At 35.6% G+C, this 18631-nt stretch overlaps 1 protein-coding gene across 3 annotated transcripts in view; it reads left to right on the top strand.

Annotated features, from left to right (window-relative positions):
• Positions 1-18631, top strand: part of SLC4A10 (solute carrier family 4 member 10) — a 240345-nt gene that overhangs the window by 62515 nt on the left and 159199 nt on the right. For all 3 annotated transcript variants that reach the window (XM_068969333.1, XM_068969332.1, XM_068969334.1), the window contains 2 exons: positions 943-1089; positions 15818-15956. In XM_068969333.1, coding sequence (XP_068825434.1) covers positions 943-1089; positions 15818-15956 — 286 coding nt within the window. The remainder of the gene's footprint in view (positions 1-942; positions 1090-15817; positions 15957-18631) is intronic.

Here is an 18631-nt window from a genome sequence, read left to right as displayed (position 1 = left end):
ATGGCATCAGTATTCAGAATGGGACAAGATTGGAATTAGAGAAGAACATGCTAGGGAGAATGCTCTAATAGTCCTGGTGAGAGATGAGGGTCCAAATTAAGACAGTGACACCAGTGATATTGAGGAGAGAATGAATTAATGAGATGTATAGAGGACCTGGTTACAAACTGGATGTGCTTTGAGATGACTAGACAGATCTTGCATTTACTGAGATAGATGTTGGATAGATGATACTTGGGGGGCAAAGTAAAGGATGAGTTCCATGGAATTTAACATGCTTATGGAAGGATATCTAATAGATGGTTATGTAAGTCTACAGTGTAAGAGAGAATTGGTGTCAAATCCTGGGGATCCCAATCTTGAATGAATAAATAGAAACAGAGCCAGAAAAGGAAACTAATTTGAGGAAAAAAAGAAAAATAAAGGAGTAGGATGACCTAGAGAAAGTTAAATCATAGAGAAGAGAATGGTCAATAGTATCAAGTGCCACAGATAGAAACAGTAGAGCCTAAAAATTCCACAGGATTTGACATTACTAGGATCTTGGTGAAATCTGTTTTAATTAGAGATAATGATCGTTTCACACACTTAACTGTGAAGGGAAGTGAACTGGTAAAATAACTGGTTAGTTAAGTGCAGGGAGAAAATAGAACAAAAAATTTTTAATGAAAAAAATATAAATTATGGGGAATAGCCACAGGGGATTATTGTGATAGTTAATAAAATAATGGTGGTTATAAAATACTGTATAACCAAATACTTAGTATTGTAGATGTTTGATGCACCAAAGTACACTGCTAAGCTGCAAGCTTATCACATCATAAATACTCAAGAACCATTTGATGGATTGAATTGTATTGGGTTTCCAATAACAAGTAAATAATCATCTTCTGTGCCTTGGAATAATTCAAAGTTTAATTTGTATATTTACTTCTGATAAAGGTCATCGGACACTATTTATTGGAGTTCATGTGCCCCTGGGAGGAAGAAAAAGCCATCGACGTCACAGGCATCGTGGTCATAAACACAGAAAGAGAGACAGAGAGAGAGATTCAGGACTAGAGGATGGAAGGGAGTCACCTTCCTTTGGTAAGAATCTTCCTCTTTGTTTTGATTAAATTTATCATTGTAATATTATACTTGTTTAGACAATCCATAATTAGCAGTAATGCTTCATACTCATAAAATTGTTTATACCTTTATAAAAGACGTTGGGCAGATTGGGGAAAAGTGGGAGAGAGAATGTTTAATCTTTTTCACTTGTGCATCTGTTTTGTAAAGGTGAGAATTAGCTTAGATTTGTGATTGAGGAAATACACTTAAGTAGTAGAATTTATTGTATTAATTCTTGATAATTTATACAAATAATAGTGCTTGCTCTAAGTAGTTTGAAAATCCAGACAGAAATGTCTTTATCAAGTTCCCATTTAAACTACTGCTGATGCTCTCCAAATTTCACTCTTAAGATGTGAAATTTCTACTATTTTAAATGTTATTCTTTTGAAAGTGTACAGTTGACCTTTGAACAATACAGATTTGAAGTTGCAGTGTCTACTTGTACATGAATTCTTTTTTTCAGTAGTAAATACCACACCACTACATTGTTCGTGGTTGGTTGAATCCATGGATATGGAATCAGATATGAGTGACCATAAATTATATATGAATTTTCAACTGGGAGGAAGGTCAGTTCCCCTAATTCTCACATAGTTCATGGGTCAACTGTATACAGAATATCAAAGCACAGTGATATGGAAGTTACTAACAATTCCTGAGTGCTATGAGAGTCTGTGTATATGACATAATTAAGAACCTGACTTTCAGTTGTCTGACCGTCCCACTTCCTATGACCTCCTTCACTGTGCCTTGTTCACTTACTACCTGTAGTCATGCCTCCTCTGAAGTCACTAAGGCATTCATTTTGCTCTCTGACCACAGCTTTTCTCATTTGCTTTTTCAACTACTTGGCCTCTCTCCTTTTTTTCTATCCATATTACGTTTATTTCCTTATCCTACTCTGATTTCATGGCCAATTTTAGTAGTGCTTTTGCTAATATTCTAAATTACCTTAGCTTCCCTGTTTTAGTTTTATCCATACCTTCACCTCTACCTTAAAAACCATATTTATGTTGGGGCTCCTCCATGTGCCTACTTCCCCTGGTAGGCATGCTCAGCAAGATATAGTCATTCAACAGGCAGATTGTAGCAATTTATATTCATTACTCAAGTGGGAATTCCCCAGTGGTCCAGTGGTTAGAACTCAGCACTTTCACTGTCAAGCTGGGTTTGATTCATGGTCAGCACAGGTGTGCCCCCCCCCAAAAAAAATTGTTAGTTATGTCAACTTTCAACACTTTCTCCCAATTCTATTGCATTTTTTCAATTTTTGTAATAATTATTTTTCAATCTCCTTCATCCTTCTCTAACATCTCTTTTGTCACAGTCACTTAGCAGCCACTTTCTACTTCAAAAGGAAAATATGTCACCAGAAAAAATTCATTCACCTTCCCTCTCATATAGACATAAACATATACCTATATCTGCAACTATGTTTTTCCACTTTAAAAATAACGAAGTTTTCTTTTCAATTATGTTTATTTCCTATTCCCTCCCACCTGGAAATTTATACATTTTATAATCTAGTTGATTTCTTCTTCTCAACTGGATTATTCTTGTCATCTGTCCTTCCAACTGCCTCAAACCCATGTTCCCCCATCAGATTGTATTCAAATTTGAGAGTAAGTTAGCATATGAAGTTTGGGGTACAGTTTTACTTTTAATACTCTATAGGCATTGCTTCAGAGAAAGCAATGGCACCCCACTCCAGTACTCTTGCCTGGAAATTCCCATGGACGGAGGAGCCTGGTAGGCTGCAGTCCATGGGGTCGCTAAGAGTCAGATACGACTGAGTGACTTCCCTTTCACTTTTCTCTTTCATGCACTGGAGAAGGAAATGGCAACCCACTCCAGTGTTCTTGCCTGGAGAATCCCAGGGATGGCAGAGCCCAATGGGCTGCCATCTGTGGGGTCACACAGAGTCGGACACAACTGAAGCAACTTAGCACCAGGCATTGCTTTATTCAATACCTGGTTTTGCTAAGTGTTGCAGAGAAGTTTTTGGTCTCTATATTTTTTCATTTTTAAAATCTATTTCTTTTAATCTTGAATGCTTATAGACAGTTTTGGGTTTTGTTTTTTTTTTTGCATTCTCTTATTTAAGAAAACTTGCTAAGATAGGCCTAATGGTGAATATATTAAAAAGCCTTTACAGTCTGCACACACTGATGTATTCCATTTAGAGAACATTTTCATGTCTTTTCTGATTTTGTTCCACTTGCTTTGGTCTCTTGTTTGTGAATTATTAATACATCTGCATCTCGGATTTATGATATCTGCTCTTTGTCCTTTTTTTGTAGCTTGAAGTTAGTTTCTCATTATTCATTTGATTATCTGCAGTATCAGTTCTGCATTTTACTACTTCTATTAGGGGTTTTGATTTTGTTGTTGTATTTTTAGTTTTCTTGAGTTAATTTCTTATCTCATCTGATTTTTCTTTACATTTCCTCATGTCCTTTCCTAGATTTTGGTTTTCCTGCTTGATGAGCTTCCCTGGTGGCTCAGATAGTAAAGAATCTGCTTGGAATGCAGGAAACCCAGGTTTGATCCTTGAATTGGGAAGATCCCCCTGGATAAGGGAATGGCAACCCACTGCAGTATTCTTTTTTTTTTTTTAATTATTTATTTTAGTTTTGGCTGCACTGAGTGAGTGAGGGCTACTCTTTGTTGTGGCTCACAGGCTTAATTGCTCTGCAGCATGTGGATTCTTCCTGGACCGGGGATCTAACCCGTGTCCCAGCAGGGTTGGCAGGCATATTCTTAACCACTGGACCATCAGGGAAGTCCCCACTCCAGTATTCTTGCCTGGAGAATCCCATGGACAGAGGAGCCTGACAGGCTACAGTCCATGGGATCACAAAACGTGAAACACCACTGAACGACTAACACTCTTCTTGCTTGAGAGCCTGTGTTTTTAGTCCTTTTATGGTCTCCATTATTTCTGGACTTTTTCTTTTGATTCTGAAGCAGATAATTTTCAGAGGTATGATCTTCTTTGGGGTCATCAAGATTATTTTGACTTTCCATTGATTTGTAGTATTTTTACAGGCTCCCAGATTTTTTTTCTTTTTACTCGGCAAAGATATCCATACTATATATGTCCAGCTTTATCCTAAGAGTGATTACGGAGACAGTGCCCTCAGTGTGCTGTTTGTCTCCATTGCTGTGTATAGTTATGGGCGTTAAAATTCCCCAGATATATTGTACTTATTCAGAGGTAGATTGATTGATAGTGGGGAGTATAAAGAAAAATACTCTGAGTCTCCTACACTAGCATGTTGGAAGGATGGTCATCTCTGAATCAGTGGGCAGAGTGGAGGTACGAAAGTGTCTCCCACATTTTTAGGGTTTTTTGTTTCATGAAGTGGGGTCTGGGAGTATGACAAAGACAAAGCTGGGTAGATTTCTCTTTCTCCAGCTCCATCTGTGTAGTTAGGAGAGGCTCCCTTGTAAACTCTAAGAATGGAATATCTGTTGGGATTAGCTTTCATGGTTACTTTGAGTTTTCGTTCTCTTCTAATATTGGAGAAAATATATTCACATTGTCTTAGAAGTGATTAGTAAACAAACAAAAATAAGCTTGTTTCCTGTAGTTGGATACATTATGTCAGTTTTTCTAGAACAGTGGCTCTCACCTTTAAAACCCAAGAATTTTAAAAACATTTTGATGGCCAAACCCCATACTGATCAGAATCTCTGTGGGTGGGGCATAGGTATTTTTAAAAGTACCTCAGGTGATTCAAAGCCAAGATTGAGATCCACTGTTCTAGATGCTTTGCTATTCAAAGTGTGGTTCACGAGCCAGCAGTATTAACATCACATTTGAGCTTAGAAATACAGAATCTGATACCCATTCCTAGACCTAGTGACTAGGAATCCATACATTAACAACAACCTTAGGTAATTTATATGCCAATTAAAATTAGACAGACTCTAGAATATTGCTTGTCAAATCTTGTTACATGTTAGAGTCACATGAAGAGCTCTTAAAAAATATTGATGCTCAAAGACTTTTATTTACTTCATTTTGGGTGTTTCTCTAGGCACTTGTATTTTTAAAAAAGTACCCAAGTGACTTAATATCCAGCAAGAGTCAAGAGTCATTGATCTTAAGAGAGTCCTGCCTCTTTATTTGGTGAAACTTGGCAATAAGTCAGGTGAGCCAGAGTCTCTCTGTTGTGTCAGCCACTGTTTTGGGATACCACCTATTCCTTCCTCCCCCAACCATCTGAGTATCTTTTTGATATTGAGACCTAAGATGCGTTTTATCAGGGACAAATGTTTGGCACTCTGGTGATCTCTAAGCAGTAGAACTTCCTGGATTTCACATTTTCTTCAGTTTCTTCAGGACTAATAATCTGCTTTTATTCCTATTCCACAGTCAGTTTAAATGCCTTGATAATTTAGTACTCAGCTACATGCTAAGACTGAAACCATGTTATGAACACCATTCGCTTGACTTGGGCTTTGATATTCAGCTTAGTGTGAATATACGTGATTACTATTCTGAAGGCTTCAAAGAAAATTTCTGACTACTTAAGAAATATTTATTTTACTTGGAAAGATTTCCAAGAAAATCTTTTGAATACATGCCTACAAGTGCTTTAAAATGATTAAAAGTTCAGCTTCCAAAGAGGTATGGGTTAGAGGAGAGTGTGAGGAAGAATCAGGTTCCTCTGGTGGGCTTCCCGAGGTTTTATATTGTAAATTGGAGTGTGTGTCTATGGAGACATGGAATAATTTGGACTCATATTTTTGGAGCAAGGATCAATTTAACAAAAAGATTTAGTGTAAATGTTTGAATTTTGGCACTCCTAAAAATTTTGTTTCTCCAGTGTCTGAGAAACATCCGGAATCCCATTTTATTATATGACCCTGTCACATAAAGCGATGCTGTTAGGAACCTGTTTGTGTTAGTGCTGCATCCAGGGATAACTGAGCAGGCCTTACTGAAGCCAAAGAGCCTGCTCAAGTCACAGGCCTGGGATAGCTGGGTCTAGTCCACCAGGGCCCATAGCTGTAATGTGATTTCTAGTTAAGTCCAAAGACAGATCCAGCTTTTGGGCTGTGCAGTAATGGTGATGGTGATACTTTGAATATACAGAAAACTTTTTTTTTCCATTTTTTCTTCTTTTTTATATTCTACTTTTATCTTAATTTTACAAATGCTTGTGTTGAGGGCTGACTTTCAGTAGATCACAGTGAGTGAGCTGCTCTGCTATGAACAAAACCCCGACCCAGAAGCAGGTCATCTATGAATGGTTTAGCACCAGGTTGCCCATGAACATGGGGTGCCTGACGGGCGAGGGGGCGATCACCTTTCTGGCCATGCCCTACAGAAAACTTTTGATTCTTGAAGTTAAATTCAACCTACTTTTGTTACTGCTCTTAAACACAATTGTTTGTATAAGAATGTGATGATTGATTAATTTTTCTTCAAACTGTAATCAATTTCCTGCTGACAGAAAACTGCTAAAACTTTCCATCTTGTTCTTTTTAATGTCATCTTTCATTCACCTAATATAATTTAAAATTGTATTTTCAACTGGTAGCATGGGTGAGTTGTTTAAAAATAAGTTTGAAGCATAAGCTTGAAGTCAGTGAAAATATAAAAGATACTGAGGGAAATTCAGAACACTTTAATGTTAATTTGCTCCTCAGCCTCCCAACAAAGAATATAACAGGAATATGTACATTATAATTAGTTAGTGTATAAGCACTAGAAATGAATACTAAAGATATACACTTTATTAAATGCTTATTTAAAATATGGTACTCAAAGGTACTGTGTGAATTAACACAACCCTGGAATTAGGCTTGGGATTTTTCTTTTCTTAGATGTTAAACTGTATACATGCTTTAGGAAAAATGAAGAAAATACAGAAAATATCTAAGTTCAAATCTGTTTATTGATGGCAATGGCTTTCTGTTCCTATTTAACTCGCAGCTGGCTGATAGATGAGAATATCAATTAGTTTTTTTTTAAAATATTTTTAATAAAGTATAACAGAAATATTTATAAATGTTAACACAGAAGTGCAAATGTACAACTCAGTGGTTTATCACAGAGAAACATCTGTGTAACCGTTAATTTGGCTAGTGCTCCAGAAACCCACTTTGTCCTCACTCCCAGTTACTACTCTCTCCCTTCTCCCCAAAAGGATCTCTAGTCTATCTTCTTACATTGATTGGGTGTCCTGCCTATTTTTTAATTTTTTATAAATTAAGTCATACAGGAGGTATATGTGTCTTGATCAGTTGCTCAACATTGTGTTAGTGGGATTCAAAATGTTTTTGACTGTAGCTTTGGTTTATTTGGGCTTCCCTGGTGGCTCAGAGGTTAAAGCATCTGCCTGGAATGTGGGAGACCTGGGTTTGATCCCTGGGTCGAGAAGATCCCCTGGAGAAGGAAATGGCAACCCACTCCAGTACTCTTTCCTGGAGAATCCCATGGAGGGAGGAGCCTGGTAGGCTACAGTTCTTGGGGTCAGGAAGAGTTGGACACAACTGAGCGACTTCACTTTCACTTTCACTTTGGTTTATTCATTTTTATTATGGCATAGTGTTCATTCATTTGTAAATACCATGCATTCTACTATTTATGGACATTTAGATCATGTAATTTTTGAAGATACTATGAAGAATGGTGCTGTGAACATATGTCTCTTGGCTCTTGGTGCATATATGCATTTCTCATACCTAAGAATGAAATTATTTATTACTGAGTCATAGGATATGTGTATTTCAATTTTAGGAGATGATATCAGTTTCCAAAGTAGGGTGCATGTCTATACTTTCACCAGTAAAGTGGGAGAGCGTTTGATGTTTACATTCTAATGAATACCTGACAGTTTCATTCTGTTAACATTAACCATCTGATCAGGAGCATAATGGTATGTCATTGTCTTAATTTGCATTTCTTGATTACCAGTGAGGTTATGTAACTTAGCATTTGCCTTTTGGCCATTTGGATAGTCTCTTCTATGAAGTGCCTATTCAAATATTATGCTTGTTTTTTTTTTAATTGCTTGTTTTTTCTTTTTGATTTGTGGAAGTTCTTTACATATTATGGATATAAGTCTTTTGTTTTCATATTTCAATTATCTTCCCACACTTGTGGCTTATACTTTCATTCTTTTAATGATACTGTCTTATGTATCTACATATTCCAGAAGAGGCTACTAAGAGGCTGAGACCCTTATTTACTAGTGTAGTTTTCTATATTTTGTAATTTATTTCCATTATAATTTTTCTAAATACAGAAACAAATTCTTATCTTAATCTATTAGAGCCTTAGCTACAGTTTGTATTACAGTGATCTATGGACAGAGGAGCCTGGCGGGCTATATAGTCCCTGAAGTTGCAAAGAGTCGGGCATGACTGAGCATGCAGGTCAGGATGTTTTCAGTGGCTATCTTAAAAATAAATAAAATCGCTATCAACATAAGAAAAATATTTATGCTTAAAATTTTTTTTCTGATATTGATATTACTATAATTTACATGATTTATGTCATATAATTTTAAGTTGAATAGACATTTAAAAGGTCATTGGATAACACATTTTGAACATTTGCTGTGTTGAAACATAATCTGAATCTCTTTTTAAGACATTATGGTGATAGGATGATCATAAAAAGATTTTTGTGAGCATAACCTAATATCAGAAAAATCATTTCTACTTTGAAGAATGAAAAGCCAGATACAAGAAGTTCTATTTATTTAAAACCCAAATAAAATATCTTTTGTCTAAGAATAAATTATCCTACTTTTAAAATTATTTCCTATGCTATTATCATTGTGTCTTTGAGAAGGCTTTTATATATATGATACCCTACCTCAGACTTTCAAAACCTCTTTATTCATAACTGTGAGGTTCTTATTTCTTCATATTATTTCATGGCTATGTTGCGATGAGTGATCCTCATGCTTTATTAGGGGAAACACTAAGGAGTCTTAAACATAAGGTTCCTGCACATAGTAGAGTTAGGGAGATTGGGTACATGGTAAATATTATAGATCCCCGTATTACTGATGCAGAATAAACTGAAATAAGTCACTGAAAACAGTGATGAGAGAAATTGTTTCAAAAGCATGAGAAACATAATGCCAGTGTTGAGGCATGGCTGCTCTGGAATGTGATAAGTGAGTTAGTAGTTAAAATAGGCTGTTGTGAGATATAAAACTGCTATGTCTTGTCACATGGGTAGGTCTAATAGAAAAATATAATTGATTTCTTAGTGTAACTATAAAATTGCAATTTTTTCTCTTTTTTTGTAGCTATTTGAAACTCTGATTTAAGGGTGGTTTGTTTTTTTTTTTTGGTCCAGAGCAACCAGTCATAAAGGTAACAGGCTGTCTTGACTCTAATATTGGGTTTAGTATTTATTATTATCACCCAGATATTATGCTTTTAGGAAAAATATAATATTAGCATCTTATCTCAGATAAACTAAATCATAAATGTATTTGCTACACTGTAATTTCCTTAAGGACATTCATGGGAATTCAGCAGCCTCATTTCAAAATCAGCATTCATATTACATCTAGGAAATTGGCATCTTCTTTTGAATTAGTTAAGCTGGAGACTTTTCTATTGACTTACTTCTTATTCATTTTGCTGTAAAATTTAGTTATCAAATTTCTTAAAATATTTGGTAATAAAACCAAATCTTACATATTAGCATTCTAAAAGAGAAATGTTTTGCCAATGCCTGAAGCAAATAAACTATGTAAATGTAGCTTCTTTTTCCTTTTTCTTATAATTTCTTGAATATATATCATTATATGTATGATACAGTGGTGCATATTGGTGGGAACAATTAAACAATTTGAAAACTGAGGAGCCCTACATTTTAAACCTTTATTTTTTAGAACAGTTTTAGGTTTATGTCAAAATTCACAGGAAGGTAGAAAGAATTCTCATATACTCATTGCTCCCATTCCCTGTGTCCCCTACTATTAATATTGCTCACCAGAATGGTACATTTTTACCAAGGATGAACCTGTGTGGACACATCATACGCATGTCCAAAGCCATAGTTTACCTTAGGGCTCACTTTGGTGTTGTGTATCTATGGGATTGAGCAAATGTATAATGGCATATGTCTGTCATTTTAATATCATACAGAATGCTTTAATGCCCTAAAAATCCTCTATATTCAGTCCTTTCATCCCACTCCCACTTCCAACAACCACTGACCTTTTTACTCTCACTGTGGTTTTCCAGAATGTCACATAGTTGAAATCATACAGAATGTAGCCTTTTCGGATTAGGTTCTTTCACCAATTAATACACGTGTAAGATTCCTCCATGTCTTTTCATAGCTTAGTATCTCATTTAACTTTAGCATTGAATTATATTTTGTTGTCTGGATGAGTCATAACATATTTATCCATTCACCTACTGAAGGACGTCTTGCTTTCTTTCAAGTTTTGGCAGTTATGAATAAAGCTGCTATAAACATCCATGTATAGAGTTTCTTTGGTAGGCATAAGTTTCAACTCCTTTGGGTAAATACCAAGTAGAGCAATTACTGGATCATGTACTAAAAGTATGGTTAGTTTTATAAGAAGCTAAGTCATCTTCCAAAGCGGCCGTAAGGTTTTACATTTCCAGCAGCAGTGAATGAGAGTTTCTATTGCTTCACATCCTTGCCGGGATTTGGTGTGGTTAGAATTCTGGATTGGGGGCATTTTAATATGTGTGTAATGTTATCTCGTTGTTATAAATTTCCCTGATAACATATAATGTGGAGCATCTTTTCATATATTTACTTCCCATCTGTATATCTTCTTTGGTGAGTTACCCATTTAAATTGTTGACCTGTTTTTTAAAAAGAAGTTGTTGGTTTTATTCAGTTCAGTCATGTCCAACTCTTTGCGACCCTATGAACTGCAGCATGTCAGGCCTCCCGGTCTATCACTGACTCCTGAAGTTTACTCAAACTCATGTCCATTGAATTGGTGATGCCATCCAACCATCTTATCCTCTGTCGTCCCCTTCTGCTCCTGCCTTCAATCTTTCCCAGCATCAGGATCTTTTCCAAGGAGTCAGTTCTTCGCATCAGGTGGCCAGAATATTGGAGTTTCAGCTTAAGCATCAGTCCTTCCGATGAATATTCAGGACTGATTTCCTTTAGGATGGACTGGTTGGATCTCCTTGCAGCCAAGGGACTCTCATATTGGTCTTATTAATGTTGAGTATTAAGATGTCTTTGTGTATTTTGGATACTAGTCCTTTATCAGACGTGCCTTTTTCAAGTCTGTAGTTGTCTTCCAATTTTTTTGACATTGTCTTTCATTCATGGATAGTTATCTTTGGTGCTGTATCTAAAAAGGCACCACCATACTCAGGGTCATCTAGGTTTTCTCCTATGTTATCTTCTGAGGGTTTTATGTGTTGTGTTTTACATGTAGATCTATGATCCATTTTGGGACTTCCAGGTGGTGCAGTGGTAAAGAATCCATCTGCCAATGCAGGAGGCTCAAGAGATGTGGGTTTGATCTTTGGGTGGGGAAGATCCCCTGGAGGAGGAAATGGCGACCCACTCCACTCTCACCTGGAAAATCCCATGCACAGAGGAGCCTGGTGGGCTACAGTCCCTGGGGTTGCAAAAGAGTCAGACATGACTGAGTGCACGTGTGTGCACGTGAGTGCACACACACACAAGACAATCCGTTTTGAGTTTATTTTGGAAAAGTGTTGTAAAGTCTGTGTATAGGTCTGTGTTTTTGCATGTGGATGTCCATTTGTTGAAGAAACTCTACTACCCTGGCTCCTTTGTCAAAAATCAGATGACTGTATTTACAGAATTCTATAGTTGGACTCTTTATTCTGTTCCATTGGTCTATTTGTCTGTTCTGCCATTATCACACTGTCCTGATTGTTGTAGCTCTATAGTAAGTCTTGAAGTTGTGGAATGTCAGTCTTCTAACTTTGTTCTGCTGCTGCTGCTAAGTCGCTTCAGTCGTGTCCAACTCTGTGCGACCCCATAGACTCCCACCAGACTCCCCCAGGCAAGAACACTGGAGTGGGTTGCCATTTCCTTCTCCAGTGTATGAAAATGAAAAGTGAAAGTAAAGTCGCTCAGTCGTATCCACTCCTTCAATATTTTGTTGGCTATTCTGGGTCTTCTGCCTTTACCTTTCCATATAAGCTTTAGAATCAGTTTGTTGGTGTCCATAAAATAACTTGACGGGATTTTGATTGGGATTGCATTAAATCTACAGATCAAGTTGGGAAGAACTGTCATCCTGTTAATATTGAGTCTTCTTATCCGTGACATAGATGTTCTAGCTCTTCCATTATGTTCATTGCATTTTCAGACTGAGTGATGTGTGTCCTTTTGAGTAGGTTATTGCTCAGACATAAAGAGATATTATATGAAAATGCCTGATCCATAGAAGATATTGATACTTTTAAAAATCAATTTTGGCTTTTCCCCTTGTCTTATAGTCTCACCATAGCCAACCACTTTATAATTAGCATGTGAGTAACTAAGTCAGTTTGAGTAACATAACTAGTAATGAAAAGATTAAAGTTTGCAAAGGAACTTGCTTATTTCCAATTATGATTCTATTAGTGGTTTTCTTCCCATAGTATAACTTTGTAAATTTGATTTTAAGTAATCATTTGTTGAAAATATGGTCTATATTCCAATAGATGTAGTTTATTTGTGATTGTAAAAGTAACATATGGTCTTTGGAATTCCAGTGCTATTGAATATTAAGCTATTAAAATTCTATTGCTCTTAGTTCTCATCAATGATTCTACAGCATCTGACATTATTGACTTGTTCTTTTCTACCTTGACCCTGTTATACTACTCTTTTCATCGAATGTAAGTTTTATAAGGGCAGAGGGTTTTTTTTTTCTTTCTGTTTATGTCTGTCTAATTCACCTGACAAATGGAGGGTGTTCATTATATATTTGTTCAGTGTACCAATCCTTTTACATATCTGTCTAATCCTTTTCTGATTTTTTAACTCCTCTTCCTCATCCTAAATATTAAGTCATATAATTCCCTTGATACTGAGCCTTCTCTTGTCTTTCATTTTTGAGTCCTCATTCGTTGTAATCATATTACTTCTCTAGTTAAGTGCAACCTGTGTCTTTACCTCTGACTTTGTCCTCTTTACTGAATCAAATATCCAGCAGTCCTGTGACCATCTTTATGTGTTTGAACTATAATCACCTCAAAGTCAGCATATCTAAAAGATGTCTCCTGTGCTCTCAGCCTACAATACTGGCTCCTCATTCTGACAACCCTTTTTTCCCAAGTTTTGTTGAAAAATAACTGACATACCTCATGGTATAAGTACATGATGGTTTGCTTTACATATGTTGTGAAATGACTGCCATGATAGGTTTAGTTAACATTCATCACAGATGAGAACTCATAGAATTTACTCAACAACTTACTTACATATCATAAAGCTGTATTAAGTATATTCATCATCTTGTCTATTACATCCCTAGTACTTAAAATTGGAAGTTTATACCTTTTGACCATTTTTATCCACTTTCTCCTCTTTCCACTCCATACTGCTGGTAAGCACAAGTCTGAAATCTTTTTCCATGAGTTTAGCTCAGATGGTAAAGAATCTGCCTGCAACACAGGAGATATGAGTTCAATCTCTGGGTCAGGAAGATCCCTTGGAGAAGGGAATGGCTATCTACACCAGTATTCTTGCCTGGAGAATTCCATGGACAGAGCAGCCTGGTGGGCTCTAGTCCATGGGGTCACAAAGACTGAGCAGCTAATGCTTTGGTTTTACTGTTTTGTCTTTTTATAGATTCCACATATAAGTAAGATCATATATTAATAGTATTTGTGTTTCTCTGTCTGACATTTCACTTAGCATCTTCAAGGCTCATCCATGTTATAAACCTCTTTCAATTAATGGCACTGGTATTTTCTCATTCTCCCTGCTTCAAATTCTAAACCTCTCTATTTTCACAGGGCTATATTTTCATTGTATCCATCCCCACTACCACTAGCATCAGCATCAGTCATCATTAATAATATTTGTATGATGCTTGATAATTTTTAGAGTATTTTTTGCATGCATTATTCTTCTTTAGGAACTTGATCCTGTCTTCTAGGAAACTAATTCTGGCAGCTGGAAATATTTTCTATTTAAAGTATTTAATTTGTTATTGAACAGTAAATTTTAAATTGCAATTAAGGAAAGTATAACAAGGAGAAATATAGAGTGCTGTGAATTAAGATAACAGGTGCCTGACTTAATTGTTGCATATGAGTGCTCGTGTGTGTGTTTCATGAGTCTGATTAGGTAGGCTTGCCAAAGTATATTATAGTGAAGTAGATGATGAAAGATACAGGAGAGCTAGAGGAGACAGTGTGTGCAGTGGCCCTGAAATGGGAAGGAACATGGTATTTTTAAAAATCTGAAAGAAAACTAAGGTACCCAGAGTGGAATTACAAGGCAGAAGGTAAGGCTATTAAGGTAGGCAGAAGCTAGGGCCCCACTGCAAACATTTATTGATACAAAAAGTATGAGACTATATAATATTTTATATTATATGTATCTTTTTCACTTTTGACTTCTAAAATCCTCCCAGTTGTGACTTAATTATAACATAATCCTTTAAGTTACTTATTAATTGGTTTATTTTCACAAAATATTTAATATTATAGATTTAAGTGGTCACTGTGGTTTGTTACTGATTTATTCATTTTCTTGTGTTTTAAAAAATAGTTGAAAATACCAGATATTTTATTGTAATAGCATTGAATTTATAACATGGTTTTCCACTATTGGGCTTTTCCATTAATATAAATATATTCATTTATTTAGGTCTACTTTTATATCATTCAGTAAAGTTTTATAATTTTCACTAATGTATTGATTGAACATATATTTACCAGGTAACCCAACAATTCTACTCCTAGGTATTTACCCCAGAGAATAAAAATTTACACTCACACAAAAATTTAGAATATTTATAGCAGTTCTATTCATAATTGAAAAAACTGTAAATTTAATATCCTTCAACAAATGAATAGATAAGCAAAACAAGGTACATTCATATAATGGACTATTACTTAGCAATAAAACGAATGAATTACTGATATATTCCGTGACACAGATAAATTTCAAAACCTTAAAGGCATATTGGTAAGTGAATAACAGTCTCTAAAAGCTATACACCATATGTTTCCACTTGTATGGCATTCTGTAAAAGGCAAAACTATAGCAGTAGGGACCAGATTAATGGTTGCAAGGGGTGAAGGGAAGGATAAGGGTGTAATTGTCAAGAAGCCTCGCAAAGGAGTTCTTTTTGGTGAGTTATATTCAGCACAGTTTTAATATAAGTGAATTTTATCATAGTCTGCTCTTCTGAATATGACCATAAAGTGTAGCAATGTGATGAGAGAAACAGTGCATGTGTTTATGAGAGATGTGGAAATATCTTCCATGATGCTTAAGTAATCCAAAATAATCATCACGTTTGATTTTATCTTTGATAATATAGTACATTATATACTTACATTTTATGTGTTTACGATCCCATATTTTACTGGACTTAATGTAATACTGAGTTCATCTTAATTTCTCAAGTCTATTCTGGGTGAGTGCTGCGGTCGGGGAGATGCGAGTGGTGTGAAGATGGTAACTGGGACATTCACAGCTCCAGGTCTTGTTGATGCGTGTTCTTGTCTCTGGCATCCATAGACACCCCGTCACAGCGAGTACAGTTTATTCTTGGGACTGAGGATGATGATGAGGAGCACATTCCTCATGACCTCTTCACAGAACTCGATGAGATTTGCTGGCGTGAAGGTGAGGATGCTGAGTGGCGAGAAACAGCCAGGTGAGGAATTTTTGGTTGAAGGGGGAAGTGATACTAAGGAATTTTAATACTATTAGAAAAAAGAGATTTCTGTTGCCACAACTTTGCAAACATCCATCAGTGCTGCTGATTTCTGATATTGCTCATCTGGCCTGGGCATAGCCTATAATGGCATATGGGTCAGAATGAAATCCGAATGCTGTAATTATAGTAAACAGTGATGCAGAATCAGCAGCAGCTGCAGTCTTAAAGACAAACAGTAGCATAATTTGTGTGTCATCAGGGAAACAATAGCTATCTAACAGTAATTTATTTGTGTCTTTTCAATTATTAACTTGTCCTCCAACTGGTAATATTATGTGGGACTTTTTAAAAAAAGGACAAAAATTTTAAGAGATTTTAGGTGGAGTCCTGGATTTATGTACTATTTGTTGAGGGTAAAAATATTTGTAATGTGTTTCTATGAAATGTATACATTTAAACATAGTGGTTTTTAAAAAATAATTCTTAAAGGATTACTTTTTCTGTCACTTACAATGAATATTTCTATATTGCCATTTGATGACTTGTGATAAAAGAGCAATAAATTTGCATTTATTTACTTATAAATACAATAAATTTATTTGCAAAATAAATAAATTTGCATTTATTTTTTCATTCTTCTTTTCTAACATTTATGTTCTATTGTGTGCTAAATGCAATAGGACAGCAACAACAACAAAAATCTTAGCGAATACCCTGGCTGTTCAGTGGTTAGGACTTCATGCTTTCACTGCAGAGGGCCCGAGTTCAGTCCCTGGTTGGGGAACAAAGATCATACAAGCTGCTCTGTGCAGCCAAACAAGGAAAACAAACAACTTAGATCTTTCTTTTAAGAACCTCACCTCTAATGCGGGATTTAGATAAGTAAACAAAGTAGTGAATACTGTATAATGAATGCTGTGATCCAGCTGTGCACAAGGAACTGCAGGCATACATAGGGTTAACAATAAAATGGGAAAGACTAGAGAGCACTCCAAGAAAGGTAGAGACACCAAGGAAACATCTCATACAAAGATGGGAAAAATAAAGGACAGATGGTATGGGCCTAAGGGAAGCAGAAGATATAAAGAGGTGGCAAAAATACACAGAAGAACTATACAAAAAAGATCTTCATGACCCAGATAACCACGATGGTGTGATCAGTCACCTAGAGCCAGACATCCTGGAATGCAAAGTCAAGTGAGCCTTAAAGGAAACATCATTACGAACAAGCTAGTGGAGGTGATGGAATTCCAGTTGAGCTATTTCAAATCTTAAAAGATGATGCTGTGAAAGTGCTGCACTCAATATGGCAGCAAATCTGGAAAACTCAGCAGTGGCCCCAACACTGGAAAAGGTCAGTTTTCATTCCAGTCCCAAAGAAAGGCAATACCAAAGAATGTTCAAGTTCAGTTCAGTTCAGTCGCTCAGTCATGTCTGACTCTTTGTGACCCCATGAATTGCAGCACACTACCAAAAATCATCAAACTTGTAAAAATTTTAGCTAACTTTATAGGTGCAAAATCAATTTCATTGTTTTAATCTTTGTTGTATTTTTAATTATTAGTGAGATTGAACATCTTTTCATATGTTTTTATGTTTTTCCAGAGAACTAGCTGTTTATTTCCTTTACTGGTTTTATTTCAAGTCATTCATTTTTGTTATTTGTGTTTTTTAATGCCTTAAAACTAGGGTATGTTATTCTGTGTGAATTACCCTTTTTAATGAAAAAATATATATAAATTAAATTCTTTCTAATGCTATTATAATATTTTAAATATAGAACTAAATTTGAAACAGTTTTTATTAATATATGACCTGGAAAATTTTAAGATTAAGAACCATCTGCCTAATTTTTTTCTTCCAACTGCATCAAAACCTAAGTACTATTTTCAAAGACATAATATGTGTGCTCATCTTTTTTGATGACAGAAAAACAATATATGATAGTATTCTCCACCAACTAGTTTTATAAATTTTGCTCTTTTATGATGAAAAGTTGTTGATAAGGAATTTAAAGTACAAACCTCCCTGTTTAAGGCTAGAATCATCCATCCTCAACTAGTTCTAAGAAACAAGCGTTCCTGGCTGACTTAAACGAAGAAGATTGATGGTTATGATGACTGTATAGCTCTGATTACAGTTTCTTTAATCAATTGCTGAGAATTACTTCTTGGCAGCATCTTTAAAAAAATGTATTTCTTCTTTCTCATCCCTCAGAATAGAGCAGAGAATTAAGATAGGAATATGTGTTCTGACATAAAAATCTAGAGTTTTTTTACCTTCTAGATCAAATGGTGATCTATTCCTTTTAAACACTAACTTCTTGTAACTTTCCCACTCTCTTCAAGCTAAGAGATAGCAGAGTAATACCAGAATCTAGCTCTCTGCCTATCACAGTTGAGCAGGTAAGGTTTTATCATGCTCTAATGGATTAACTTGAATAACATTTTATTCTAAGTCACCAAAAATGTTGCTACTTATTTATAAAGAATGTAAGAGATGATCTAGTTAATTATTAGTATGCTCTAGTATTATTAGGTAGGACCTGTGTTCTTAGCCCTGCTTCTGGTGCATATATTTGAGGTTCAAATAAACATCTGATAAGCAGTCAAAATAGTAACAGACATTGAAGAGAAGAGTAGTAAATTTTGGCTGAAGCACAGTACTTCAGG

Source organism: Capricornis sumatraensis, chromosome 3 (assembly GCF_032405125.1).
Source record: "Capricornis sumatraensis isolate serow.1 chromosome 3, serow.2, whole genome shotgun sequence".
NCBI classification, from domain to species: domain Eukaryota; kingdom Metazoa; phylum Chordata; class Mammalia; order Artiodactyla; family Bovidae; genus Capricornis; species Capricornis sumatraensis.
The sequence above is the reverse complement of the archived record's forward strand: the minus strand, read 5'-3'. Positions and strand labels throughout refer to the sequence as shown.